This window comes from Aspergillus luchuensis, chromosome 6 (genome assembly GCF_016861625.1).
Source record: "Aspergillus luchuensis IFO 4308 DNA, chromosome 6, nearly complete sequence".
Taxonomy (NCBI): Eukaryota; Fungi; Ascomycota; class Eurotiomycetes; order Eurotiales; family Aspergillaceae; genus Aspergillus; species Aspergillus luchuensis.
In genome coordinates this window covers 2,346,159-2,359,633 of record NC_054854.1, presented here as the reverse complement: position 1 = coordinate 2,359,633, position 13,475 = coordinate 2,346,159, and the positions used below count along the sequence as shown (strand labels likewise).

Sequence of the window (13,475 nt, the reverse complement as noted above, 5' to 3'; positions counted from 1 at the left end):
GGAGCAGGAGCAGCGCTTGGTTTGATTGTCGCTTTGGTGATGGCGTTGGGTGTCGGAGCGTCGAATGAAGAGCAACCGCCCTTGGCTGCGCGACCGTCATTGGCCGCAACAAAGCCAGCCGCTGCGCTGCCATGAATTTTAGGCCCGCAACGGCCTGGATCGGCCTGAGGCCAGGCGGTTGCGACGCCGCAATTATGCGTTCTTCCCCTGCAACCCCCGCTGCTGTTCCCTGTGGCCATTATTAGTATTTAAAAACTACCTTATCCCTCCTTTTCCCCCTCTCCCCTCTAAAACTTGTCCAGTTTTCTGTCATGTCCATCGTGGACAGCGCACCCTGGTGGGATTCTGTGTCCTGCGTTCTAAGCTATTTCCCGCAATTGGTTTGAACCGAGGCCAGACAAGCTGCTAAACTACAAGTCTCCCTATACTTCGGGCTTGTGATACTACTCCACTGTCAAAAGTGGCTCGTTTCCCACAACAAAATCAACATGTCTCCTACGCAGGAGGCCTCACATAGCCCTAGTACTGCTGTCAGTACTGGGACTGACATACACACATCCCCGCAAGAGCCCATGAACGGCAAAGCTTCCAACGGTCATCCTCCCAAAGGGACGAATGGCGCCACCAAGACCAACTGGAGAAGGAGAAGCAAATATCGTCATGTGGAAGCCTATCATTCGAAAATTCGGCATTCTAGTCTCAGTCGCGAACCCAACGTCACGGCGAGTTTCCTGGGCTTCCGAAATCTTATGGTCATAGTGTTGGGTTGGTTTGCCCATCCTTTCTTACCCGTCTGTCCGCTTCTGGCTAATGCTTTGTTTCCGGATCTAGTCGCAATGAACCTCCGACTCATCATTGAGAACTTTATGAAAGTAAGCCACTTCTGAGGATCAACATTCATCAATGCAAGCCTAACTGACCTCTTCGGATAGTATGGTGTCTTAATCTGCATCAGATGCCACGATTATCGGAGGCAGGATGTTGTGCTCGGCTCCGCTCTCTTTGCGCTCGTCCCATTCCACCTCTACGTTTCTTATCTCATAGAGCTGGCCGCGGCAAGACAGGCTAAGAATATTCTTGGCCAGAAGAAGAAGGACGGGTCGACCGAGGCAAATGAGAGCGAACAACGCATCTTCAAAAACACATGGTGGATCTCCGCTTTCTTCCACTGCGTGAACACCCTTCTGAGTTTGGGAATTACGAGCTTTGTCGTGTATTTCTATGTTCACCACCCAGGTATTGGCACCCTTTGTGAGCTTCAAGCTCTTATTGTGTCGTTCAAAATTTGTTCGTATGCCTTCACCAATCGCGACCTCCGCGAGGCCATGCTCAACCCTTCTGTCGAATCCGCCCTCCCGGAAATATATTCGGCTTGCCCATACCCCAACAATATCACCCTGGGGAACCTGGTCTACTTTTGGTTGGCGCCTACGCTAGTTTATCAGCCAGTATACCCCAGATCGTCACACATCCGGTGGTCGTTCGTGGCCAAGCGCCTGTCTGAGTTCTTCTGCCTAGCCGTGTTCATCTGGCTTCTATCTGCTCAGTATGCGGCCCCCGTCTTGCGCAATTCGATCGACAAGATTGCCGTCATGGACATCGCATCTATTCTGGAGCGCGTGATGAAACTGTCCACAATCTCTCTTATCATCTGGCTGGCCGGGTTCTTTGCGCTCTTCCAGTCACTGCTGAATGCTTTGGCTGAGGTGATGCGGTTCGGAGACCGTGAGTTCTACACTGATTGGTGGAATAGCTCCAGTCTTGGAGTGTATTGGCGGTCATGGAACCGGCCTGTATACCTCTTCATGAAGCGACATGTCTACTCGCCGCTTGTTGGTCGTGGGTGGCATCCTCTTGCGGCGAGCACGGTTGTCTTCGCTCTCTCTGCTGTCCTGCATGAGGTTCTTGTGGGTATTCCCACGCATAATTTTATCGGTATGAATCATTCTCCCGCTTTGTTTTCGGCCCAAACTAACCAAGCCAGGTGTGGCATTTGCGGGCATGATGTTTCAACTACCGCTGATCATTATCACCGCCCCATTGGAGAAGATCCAAGACCCTACTGGGAAGGTGATAGGCAATTCCATTTTTTGGGTTAGTTTCTGTCTTGTCGGCCAGCCTTTGGGAGCATTGCTGTACTTCTTTGCCTGGCAAGCGAAGTATGGTAGTGTGAGTCGAATGTGAACGTAGTGGCACGTACTTGTCCGCTGTTTGCCATAGATGTAAATAAATGCCATCAACTTTAGCCTGTTTTTCTTTTTTTTGTTTGTCGAAAAGCAAAGCAAGCAAAGTCAATGATTCTGTACGATCGGCGCTCCTCACAACAGAACCTTCTAGGTTTTTCTGTCTCATTCATCTTGCTTACTGCAGTGCCCATTATAGGACGTGTTCTGTTCGCGGTTGACTATTTCTTCGGGTGTGAATGGCAACGCTGTCGGAGTCGGGTCTTCAGGGTTCCGCCAAGGATGCTCTGGATCCGCATCCGGCCGCTCTTGCGCCCCATCAATCGCCGACTATATAAACTGAATCACTTTCGGCTTCTTCTAGACTTCCTAATACCGCCTAGTCATAGCCGATTCAAATTGAAAACACTACAAGTTAATATCCCACCATGCTTACTCTGACCGTCCCTGAAAACTACGGGTATGTGCCAATTCTACAAACCCAACAAACAATGCCACTAGGTCCCATATAGCCTGATGCTAATCATCCTGCAGCTCCGTCATTGCCGTCGCTCTGGGCGCCATCCCCGTCCTGAGCTTCGTCCATGGCGCCGTCGTGTCTCGTCTCCGTAAGCACGCCGATTGCCCCTACCCTCACTGCTATGCGACCGTAGAGCAGTGCAAGACCAACGTAAGCCAACCCCGGACGAACAAGATTCCTCGAGCTAACATACATTCCCAATCGTGCAGCCCAAGGCTGAGCAGTTCAACTGCGCTCAGCGCGCTCATGCCAACTTCCTTGAGAACTCCAGCCAAACTATGCTCTTCATCCTGGTGGCTGGATTGAAGTACCCCCAGTTGGCAACTGGCCTTGGAAGCATCTGGGTTCTCGGTCGCTCACTGTTCCTTTACGGATACGTGTACTCCGGCAAGCCGCGGGGTCGCGGTCGTTTGTACGGCAGCTTCTACTTGCTTGCGCAGGGAGCTCTTTGGGGATTGACCTCTTTTGGAGTCGCGAGGGAGTTGATTTCCTACTTTTAAGTTTGGATTGACTTCGTGGGTGTGATTGGCGGTGTTGGCTATACCAGCTATATGTAATAACCTCTACTATTGTATATTACTACTCAACGCGTTTACTTTGCGTACTGCTAGGGTCGGCAATGACAATGGCTTTCTGATTGACGTGGTCTATTTCCCCATGTGCAGCAGGGAATACGAGCTCTCCAATGAACCTCGGGTGTGGCACATTCAATGGAAGGAACTCCGCCTTTTCGCAGGTGTGGCTGAACCCCACGGGTCGGAGGCGGAGCAATCCACCCCCGATGTGGCTGGTGCGTGGAGGGGCTCGCGATGATTTTACTGAGCTTCCTCTTTTTGCTCGACATTGAACGTTGTCATTTGTTTCACCTCATTATAAGGGCCAGTCGCTGCTAAATTATTCGGTAGTATCTGCACATCTCTGGATCTACCAATTAGGGCCCATCAGTCGAAACTCCAAGCTACTCTCATTGCACAAGCCTCTTTCATCCCCGCATTAACCCCTCCACCGACACCATGTCCTCCAAGTCGCAATTGACCTACACTGCCCGTGCCAGCAAGCACCCCAATGCTCTGGCCAAGAGGCTGTTCGAAATTGCTGAGGCCAAGAAGACCAATGTGACCGTCTCGGCTGACGTTACCACCACTAAGGAGCTACTAGATCTTGCTGACCGTAGGCCGACCCGCTACTCTGCCTGTTTATGCTGCATGCAAACTTATTAACGGTGATACCGGACTGCAGGTCTCGGTCCCTACATCGCCGTGATCAAAACCCACATCGATATTCTCTCTGACTTCAGCGACGAGACTATTGAGGGCCTCAAGGCTCTTGCGCAGAAGCACAACTTCCTCATCTTCGAGGACCGCAAATTCATTGACATCGGCAACACTGTCCAGAAGCAATACCACCGTGGTACCCTCCGCATCTCGGAATGGGCCCACATCATCAACTGCAGCATCCTACCTGGTGAGGGTATCGTCGAGGCTCTCGCTCAGACGGCGTCTGCACCGGACTTCGGCTACGGTCCCGAACGTGGTCTGTTGATCTTGGCGGAAATGACCTCTAAGGGTTCCTTGGCCACCGGCCAGTACACTACTTCTTCGGTTGATTATGCCCGGAAATACAAGAACTTCGTCATGGGATTTGTGTCGACCCGCTCGTTGGGTGAGGTGCAGTCGGAAGTCAGCTCTCCTTCGGATGAGGAGGACTTTGTGGTCTTCACGACTGGTGTGAACATTTCGTCCAAGGGAGATAAGCTCGGTCAGCAGTACCAGACGCCCGCATCGGCTATCGGTCGGGGTGCTGACTTCATTATCGCGGGTCGCGGTATCTACGCCGCGCCGGACCCGGTGCAGGCTGCGCAACAGTACCAGAAGGAAGGTTGGGAGGCGTACCTGGCCCGTGTCGGCGGAAACTAATACTATAAAAGGAGGGGGAAATTTTTTGATTATGAATGATATAGAAATGCAACTTGCCGCAACGATACGCATACAAACTAATGTCGAGCACGGGTAGTCAGACTGCGGCATCGGATGTCAAAACGGTATTGATCCTGCAGGCTATTATGTGTGGCACGGGATTAATGCGGTACGACGATTTGATGCAGATAAGCAGTTAATCCTGTAACTCTTGCGTAGAGCAAATGGCGACGGGTGGCTGATAAGGGCGGTGATAAGCTTAATTGTTGTCGCAGATAAGCAATGCTGACTCGGCTTCAACTGCATCCCAACCAGTTACTGCAATTGAAGTACGATACTTCCGAGAATATGTGGCGGACTTAAAAGAATTTGCCCTCTAGAAATGCTTCCTCCCTGATCGTTGCAAAGCTTACCCAGACAGTCACCCCAGCCCGAGGCCCCAGACGTCACATCCGGGCGTTGGACGCCATGTCCGTCGCGTGATAAGGGCCGATCCATGCAGCTCCTATCCTTCCATCGTTCCATTCCCATCCTTGTCCTATCGCCTCCCGTGAAACTTTACTAGTTTAGTTGGATGCTCGAGCTTGCTCTCGGCTACTTCATCCAATGGATAAGACCCCGATGCCGGTCCTCATTGGTCTCCAACTGGTGTCGCCCCAACCTTCTCGCGATCTCCTCCCAACTTCCCCTCATCATCATTACTAACTAATACACTCCTGGGCCATCTCAGTGCTTCCCCTCATCCCTGACCAAGACACTCTAAGTGGGCCTTCGGTTGGGAGACGTGGATCCATTGGTTCCATCGATAAGCTCCTCGTCCGTTACCCCAGATTGATACCAGATAACATGACATTGACCAGCGGCTTATCACCGAGGTAGCGAGTGAGACCCCCTGTGCCAAGTTGATAAAAGAAACTCGCCTCGTTGTGCTTCCGATGGGGGTCGGATGACGAGTTTTTCGGAATGAAGTGACATCCCTTAAAAGGAGACAGCTGTCGCCAGATTGAAAATTCTCCGACGACTACTAACAACCTCTCCCTTCTTCCCCGCTGCCGCGGCCACCAAATTAACCCTCCTTTCTGAGCCAGATTTAACATGGCGGATGAGAAGACTGAGAAGTCTCCCCCACCAATGACGGTGGACGAGGAGACTGGCACAACAGAGAAAATTGACCCGACAATTGCGGAGCACGCGAAGGATGCAGACGAGGCACTGGCGGTTTTTGAAGACCTCCATGGTGAAGTTATCACACTCGATGAGGAGACAAACAAAAGGTTACTTCGGATAATTGATTGGCACATCATGCCGATCATGTGTCTTGTCTATGGAATGAATTTCTTAGACAGTTAGTGTATTCCGCGGTAGCCTCCCAAAGTTCATACTAATGATTCGCAGAGACAACATTATCCTATGCTAGTATTATGGGCATCAAGACAGACTTGAACCTCGTCGGCGACAATTACCAGTGGCTTGGAAGTCTGTTCTATTTCGGTTAGTCCAACACACTCTACCAATATGATACATGGTACACTGGACTGACACAATAAAGGCTACCTGGCATGGGAATACCCGACCAACCGGCTCCTCCAGAGACTTCCACTGGGAAAGTACTCTGCCGCTTGCATTATAATCTGGGGAGCGATCCTATGCTGCTTTGCCGCAGTAAATAACTTCTCTGGCGCCATTGCTATCCGGTAAATGGCCTGTTCAAAACATGTTTCACTTCACTTACTGATCACTATCCTACAGATTCTTTCTCGGTGTCTTTGAAGCGTCTGTCACCCCCGGATTTGCTTTGCTGACCTCTCAGGTGAGTGTCACTACCCTCCGGCTCAGCCAATCTTCAATTATCTTACATATAATAGTGGTATACCAAAGCAGAACAAGGCAGTCGAGTCAACATCTGGTTCAGCTTCAACGGATGGGGTCAGATCTTTGGTGGCTTGGTTGCGTATGGTATTGCCGTTGGAACCGACCGCCATGGCTCTTCCATTGAGCCATGGAAGATTATTTTCCTCGTGACTGGCCTTTTGACTGTTTGTCTGGGACTGATCTTCCTCTGGGTCGTTCCAGACAATCAGCTCAACGCTAGATGGCTCAAGAAGGAAGACCGTGTCCTTGCCCTTGCGCGCGTGCGTGTCAATCAGCAAGGAATCGGAAACAAGCATTTCAAGATTCACCAAGTGAAGGAAGCTTTGTTAGACCCTATGACATGGGCCTTTTTTTTCTATGCCCTCATCGCTGATATCCCGAACGGCGGCATTACGAACTTCTTCAGTCAATTGGTTCGTTTGCCCTTACTCCTATTCCAACCTGCCATGTACTGACCAGTCCGGCTGCCATAGATCACTAGCTTCGGATACACGGAAGAACAGAGTCTTATCTACGGTGTTCCCGGCGGTGCCATCGAAGTCATCTCCCTGCTTGGAAGCGGCTTTCTCGGGCAATATACAAACCAACAGCTGCTTTGCAGCACGGGCGGTCTCATAGCTTCCATTATCGGCATGATACTCGTTGTTGCACTCCCTCTTACGAATAATGTCGGTCGGTTAATAGGCTACTACATGACGCTGGCAAGCGCCACGCCGTTTGTGGCACTGCTCGCCATGATTTCGTCTAACGTAGCTGGCTACACGAAGAAGACGACTGTTGCGGCGATCTACCTCATTGGATACTGTGCAGGAAACATTATCGGTATACTTTTATCCCAGTTCGTATTGATGAAACATCACAACTGACGGACATATAATCAAGGCCCCCAAGTCTTCCGTCCCCAAGACGCACCACGCTATGTTCCTGCAGAGATTACCATTATTGTCTGCTGGGGAGTTTGCCTGTTCATCCTCGCGTTCATCTGGTGGTGGTACCGTGTACAGAATGAGAAGAAGGCACGTATTCGTGCAAGTCCAGGTTACGCGCCAATGGAGAACCAAGAGTAAGTCAATGCATTCCTGATATTGTGGAAATTCTATCTAACCATATACCAGATGGATGGATCTTACCGATTGGGAGAACCACGAACTTGTATATGTGCTGTGAGGACAGCTAGATTCCTTTATTATAAGGCCTGGTGCCTGATAATGCCAAAGTTGATGACCACAATGTTCTTCTATGATTACCTATTTCTTAAAGTCAAGTTGACATTAGCCATGATGATACTATCTTGAAGATATGTCACATAACCGGTGGTTCATATATCCTGCCAAGTTTCATGTCGTTTCTTCCCACTAAGGTCAATAATCCTACCATCCCAATCACACCAGTACTTCATCGATGCAATTGTAGAGGGGACAAAGAGGGTTTCCGTAACTCATCCGATCAGTCAAAGCGATACTGCGGGGGATGCAGCGCATTGGGTCAACATCCAAACCACAGGCCCACCACCACCGATCGCTACCTTGGAGGAATCAAAGCCATAACTACTTACTTCGTGATCAATTCGAAAAATCGAATGACCATTAAGAAGATTTTCCGCTGTCGACGCACCATCCATTCTGCTGAGATTTGTTATGAAATCGATGTTATTTCGTCGTTAGTGCACTGTGAGGGGAGATATCATCCTGTCGGCGATATTTCTGGAGCCGATGCGGGGATAATAGTAGTAGTAGTAGCTGAAGCGTCGATAGCTTCGATGCCACGACATTCGCAAACAACCATGATGTTATCCCTTGCTGACAACGAGTCAGGCGACCTCCGATCGTCACCGTCGTACTTTGTCGGCTGGCTCCGCTCAGAAATCAATGGGCTTTTTCTCTGTTTTATATTGAAAGTTGTTTCCAGGATCCGAAGTCGATTCCATCTATCTGGTGCTAGCGAGATGTTCACTAATGCGCTTATGCAGCTAGCATGGGTCTTTCTGGAACATATCTATTTTGCTGGACTCGACTGACTGTACTAGGTAAGCTTCCATTTATATGCCCGGCGCTTCATCGTGTCACTCTTCGCACCTAACACCAGATCCACCGACTGAGGCAGCACAAGCTAAGTGACGCAGCAATCTACTATGTCATAGTACTCAACACTAGACTCCGCTACGGCCTAATCCGTGTTGCCAACGTCTTGCAAACGGCTATGTTTCTGCTTCAACTACATTTCCAAAATGGGCTTCGAGCGTCCGGCCATGAATCATGTCTCGCTAAACCGAATGCTGGCTGCAGAGCTTGTGAGCCAAGCTGATACGTTGTTGGGTTATGTCGTGCTCCTGTTGACGATATGGAAGTGTCTCGCCTTCGGGTTATTGGTTGCACGTAATCGAGAACACCCAATGATACATGTGTTCTGTTGCTGATTTAACCCTTGCGTCGCATAGATGTAGCATAAGAGGCAGCAGAAACTCGAATTTTTGGACTCCCTTCAGTCACTGCGAGTGTACTCGCATTTGCCTATCCTCGATATCATCCAGAAAATCAGCCAGCTGAGAGTAATATCTACTGCGACGATTGTTAACCCCTGGAGCACTAAATTATACCTCAAAATAGACTACTACGGGGCCATACTTGCCATCTTTGTCTTTTTGTGCCTGCGTACGATCTATCGTCTGATACTGCACCCTCTCCGTGGAATACCAGGCCCAAAATTAGCTGCCGCTACGAGTTTGTACGAGTTTGATTACGATGTAGTCAACGGGGGGATATACATCTGGGAGGTGGAGCGAATGCATGGACACTATGGTAAAACTGATGCTCAGAGAGAGTTAGCTTTCATCATACTTACAAGAGGCAAAGGGGCCCATAGTGCGAGTCAACCCTGGGGAATTACATATCAAGGATCCCTATTTTTACGACGAGATTTATGCAAGTAGTAAAAATGGGAAGCGAGACAAAGATGCTAAATTGGTCCACTCATTTTGCTGCCCGAGTGCAATTTTTCCACAGTCATATGCTTTGAATCCCCGACAGCCGCGATAGTAACAAAAGAAAGAAAATAAGATAAAATGAATAATGGCAAAACTCAAAAAACAATTAGCGGATGTGGTTGGCACTCCAGTTGCTGGTCAACCAATTTATAAGTGGAACACACCACCTCTGATCAAGGTGCACCCAGCAATTTTTTTTAATACGAGTCAACTCTCTACGTAAAGGGTATTTTTCCATCGTACTTTTTGGGAGGAAACCTTCTAGGAACATGGGATGTGAACTGGCACCCGTCCATCAAGTGGACTGTTCGGAACCAATTGAATCATCCTGGTTGGTGTGACACCACATATATGCTTTCGGTGATCATGACTATCTTCTGAGTAGTGGTGGGAGGGTGGTGAGTGGTTCATATAGATACGGAGAATAGCAGCGTACTTGATACTTCTCGCCATGCGTAAAGTATCCTCACAGCGCACAGATCCGTCATCCTTCTCCTATCAGGCCGCCCAACGAAGATCTTTACTTGTGATAGATACGATGAATGTGTGACTTCCAAGTCATTTCTTGTGAGATTACGTCTCATTTTTTCATTGAATACTGATTGTGATTGAAATGCATATACATGAACTGTGAGGCGTTGTCCTAGCAGATCTAATACTCAAACTAGTACTCAATGAACGAACTGTTGACATTCGCTCCCCCCCCTTTTTTCCTTTTTCTTTTGATGTTTGCCCCCAAAGTCCTATGTAACTTGGGCCCTGGACATGGTCAAAGCGGTGACTACATGCCGAAGATCTACAGTGTTGTTCATAGAATTTGGTGGCTGGCTGGAATAGATAAAACTTCCACAGGGCAGGCATCTGTCTAGCCTTGTGCTACCTAATGCAAACCTCCCCCCCTCTCTGCTTCCTGTGAAGCCACTCACTATATAGCAGGCGGGGCAGGGTATCACAATCCAGTAGAAGTGGAGGAGCTGAAACTATTCACGCGGGATTTATACCAGTAGGGGTACTAAGTCTCTCAATGGTCTACTACTACTATTGGGGTGGAGAAAGCAAGTGAGTAGTAATACTGAATAGCTGGTACTGCAGTATATAACATCCCCACTACTAGTACAAGTTCTTGATCATCTTATAGCATTCAAGTCGTCTGGTCGGACTGGATTTTCTCGTACGACTTAGCCCTGATTATCTTGATCCTTTTTTTCTTGTTATTATTTCAGTCTCTGAATACACTAGCATTTTCGACTCCATTAAATCAAAGCAATATGGAGACAGGCCTCTTTGGACCTAGCCTCTACTGCGTCGAACGTGAAGAGGAAGTGCAGAAGGGAATCATTTCTGATATCTTGGCTATTCCTCGGCTCAGAGAATCCTGGGTTCCAAACGTCGGGCCCCGGCTATTTCACCCGAGAAATCCGGTAGGGTTTTACGACACGCACGTCAAGCCATGTCCAATCGGAGAAAGTATCGCATGGACACGCACGCTGAAGGAATATCCCGATACTCGTCGTCCTCTGAAGGCACCTCCTCGCTCTGGCTTGATTCCGCGCGGAAGAGCCCACCTGCGACCCATGTCTGAGACTTTCGATGTCCCAGACACTCCATATTGGCATGCTGTTGCTGAGATCACATATGGATATGTCTGGTCCATAGTAGATGATAATGTCCTTTGCAAGGACTGCGTGCGTGGAACTTCCACATGTGCCCTCCTCGCCACGTTTCCCGATTATTATCACTTCTGCCAGGATATGTCCTCTGTGCTTGAATTAACGGCAAAGCGCACAGTGGAATATATCGCTCATGTTTATCGCTGCCATCCCCATGGTGGAGAACATCATAAGGTGATGGATACCTGGCTTGCCACAGTGCAGGCAGTCTATCTTGACGTTCTTCACCCCAAAGCCGAAAGCCTGAGATTTCCAGAAGATGAATTGCAAAGTATCCGTTATCGACTGATCAATGCGGGTGCTCGGGGTCTTGTTCTGCAGGCGAGACTTGAGAATGGTCTTTTGAAAGAAGATGAGCTCACTCTCGACGCCATCTCGTTTGCCACGGTGGCCATGCACGATGCCTGCGATTACCGCCATGACAACCAAGCCAATGAGTTTTATAATGTGGTAACCATTGTCGGTGCGCATTGCGGTGTGCCAGCAACTAATATGGTCCGTCGACTCTGTGTTGATATCTGGGCCTGGGCCCTCGATGAGGGGGCCGACTGGGTATTGTACGTTGCTGGGCGTTGCCTGGCCTGGCAGCTCTACATGGCGCGGTATAAAACAACAATCCTCTTTGAACACCTGGTTCCGCCAGATTCGAACAATCAGCGAATGGAGGACCCTTATGGCGACCCTGTTCTGAACAGTATGAATCCGCTGCCACCCAGTGCACATCCCTACGACTTTGATCTCCGCAACCGATGCCACAAGAAGGATCGGTACGACGAACTCTTGCGCAACTGCTTAGCTCATTTTGAAAGCTGCTCTGGCTGTTACCAATACGATAAGGTCTCCTGGGAAGCTCGATTGTCACTCATCGGTAATGCATACGTGAAGAAATACTCCGACTGCAGTTGTTTGAACACCATAGGCATGTACATGATCCTCGCTTGCACGGAGCCAGTCTGGTGGGCTATTGATGATGCTACAGATTATACTGGCCCAATGGAAGAATGGTCACCGATGCTTTGTTGATCGCAGTAGAAATGCGAGTATTGGAGTGACAACAGGAATGGTCAGTCAGAATGATCCGTCTAGATGACTAGTGTTCAGCTCGAGGTAGTGTGTTCTTGATTTCAAATTCTCATCATTAGTTCTCACCAGATCTTGTTCATAAAAAAAAGAAGTAGTGATTGGTAGGATGAAGAAAGAGTTTGCACCGTTTGGTGGTAGTCTCTCCTGTTTTGTCCCGCATTGACCTTCCCTTGCAGGATTGTCAGTCTTCTTCCACTTCCTCCTATTGGGAGGCGAGGATTTCTTCAGCCCGTGAAGGATGACAACATGCCGTTGATCCTCTACGCAATAGAGTCTCACCCGATTCTCGGTGCAGTGCGTGGATTATAATGTGACACACCTATCTTAACATCCTGAATGGCTGATACTGATGAGGTAAAGTCTGACTAGGGCGCTATGTGTCTTCGACCTCCGAATTCCCCAAACCATTACCCTCTTATCACTCAGCTTTCTGTTGTATCCAATCTACTTCAACAGCAAGCATCGTCACACCCTCTATCGTGCTGCAGGCTTCCTAAATGGGATGATCCCACGACTGTCCACGTCTTTGCATTCGTCTTTAGCTCTGCTTGTGATGCTTCGTTAGCTCGCTTTAACAACCACATAACCACATTTGGACTCACTTCGATGTCTTTTTGACCTTGTTTCTACGCCCATCTGGTCCTATCGCTACATCGGTTACAAGTGCTTTGAGCAAAAGCCTGCTGAACGACGCAGATCAGCCCAATGAGTGTGATGTGCGGGTTAAAGCCGTCTTCACTCATGGAGAACATGTTGCGTCGAGACATGACGGTGTATCTACTGCTGAATACCGCGATCCAACGTGACCCTTGCGCAACGCCTTGAGAAAGGGATACTAGTCAGCTGAGAAGGAGAGATCGACAAAGAAACCTGTAACACAGCAGCTTTCCAGACGGTCTATCATTGAGCGAGAAAATTGCGTTATTCTCTATTTAATCCCAAATTCCTTCTCTTTCCAGCACCCTTGATTATGTCTGCCACGCGCATCCTGTTGAGGATCTGAGCAATTTTTGATTCTAGTATATCATTCGCACCCAGAAGAAAGAATGACTACGTCTGCGGCTGAGGAATATGCCTTCGACAGGAGCTGGCTTGACAACATCCGGTATGGCTAAATTCATGTCCATTCAAAAGGATTATCGCTATACGCACCCATACTCATGCCTTATAGTATCAACACCATGCATCATTTTGTAGGACAAGTCTACGAAGGTTACATGCACCCACATATCTGCACAGCGAATCCGG

The 13,475-nt window shown here is 49.0% G+C and overlaps 5 protein-coding genes across 5 annotated transcripts; all 5 read left to right on the top strand.

Annotated features, from left to right (window-relative positions):
• Window positions 1-488: 488 nt before the first annotated feature.
• On the top strand, window positions 489-2,184 carry AKAW2_60782A (putative diacylglycerol O-acyltransferase (DgaT); the record flags this gene model as incomplete). The annotated part of the gene is made up of 4 exons (XM_041692946.1): window positions 489-765; window positions 832-872; window positions 933-1,935; window positions 1,985-2,184. The coding sequence occupies 4 exons, from the start codon at window positions 489-491 to the stop codon at window positions 2,182-2,184; spliced, it is 1,521 nt and encodes a 506-aa protein (XP_041546280.1).
• A 427-nt stretch (window positions 2,185-2,611) lies between these two features.
• Window positions 2,612-3,203, top strand: AKAW2_60781A (MAPEG family protein; the record flags this gene model as incomplete). Its single annotated transcript, XM_041692944.1, has 3 exons — window positions 2,612-2,643; window positions 2,718-2,853; window positions 2,913-3,203. The coding sequence occupies 3 exons, from the start codon at window positions 2,612-2,614 to the stop codon at window positions 3,201-3,203; spliced, it is 459 nt and encodes a 152-aa protein (XP_041546279.1).
• Window positions 3,204-3,716: 513 nt separating this feature from the next.
• Window positions 3,717-4,619, top strand: pyrG (orotidine-5'-phosphate decarboxylase pyrG; the record flags this gene model as incomplete). The annotated part of the gene is made up of 2 exons (XM_041692943.1): window positions 3,717-3,873; window positions 3,943-4,619. The coding sequence occupies 2 exons, from the start codon at window positions 3,717-3,719 to the stop codon at window positions 4,617-4,619; spliced, it is 834 nt and encodes a 277-aa protein (XP_041546278.1).
• A 1,095-nt stretch (window positions 4,620-5,714) lies between these two features.
• AKAW2_60779A (allantoate permease family MFS transporter) lies at window positions 5,715-7,658 on the top strand (the record flags this gene model as incomplete). Its single annotated transcript, XM_041692942.1, has 8 exons — window positions 5,715-5,964; window positions 6,015-6,110; window positions 6,169-6,313; window positions 6,369-6,429; window positions 6,485-6,904; window positions 6,965-7,313; window positions 7,374-7,554; window positions 7,607-7,658. 8 exons carry the CDS (start codon window positions 5,715-5,717, stop codon window positions 7,656-7,658), a joined length of 1,554 nt encoding a protein of 517 aa, XP_041546277.1.
• Window positions 7,659-10,742: 3,084 nt separating this feature from the next.
• AKAW2_60778A (uncharacterized protein) lies at window positions 10,743-12,167 on the top strand (the record flags this gene model as incomplete). Its single annotated transcript, XM_041692941.1, has 1 exon — window positions 10,743-12,167. One exon carries the CDS (start codon window positions 10,743-10,745, stop codon window positions 12,165-12,167), a length of 1,425 nt encoding a protein of 474 aa, XP_041546276.1.
• Between the last annotated feature and the right edge of the window lie 1,308 nt (window positions 12,168-13,475).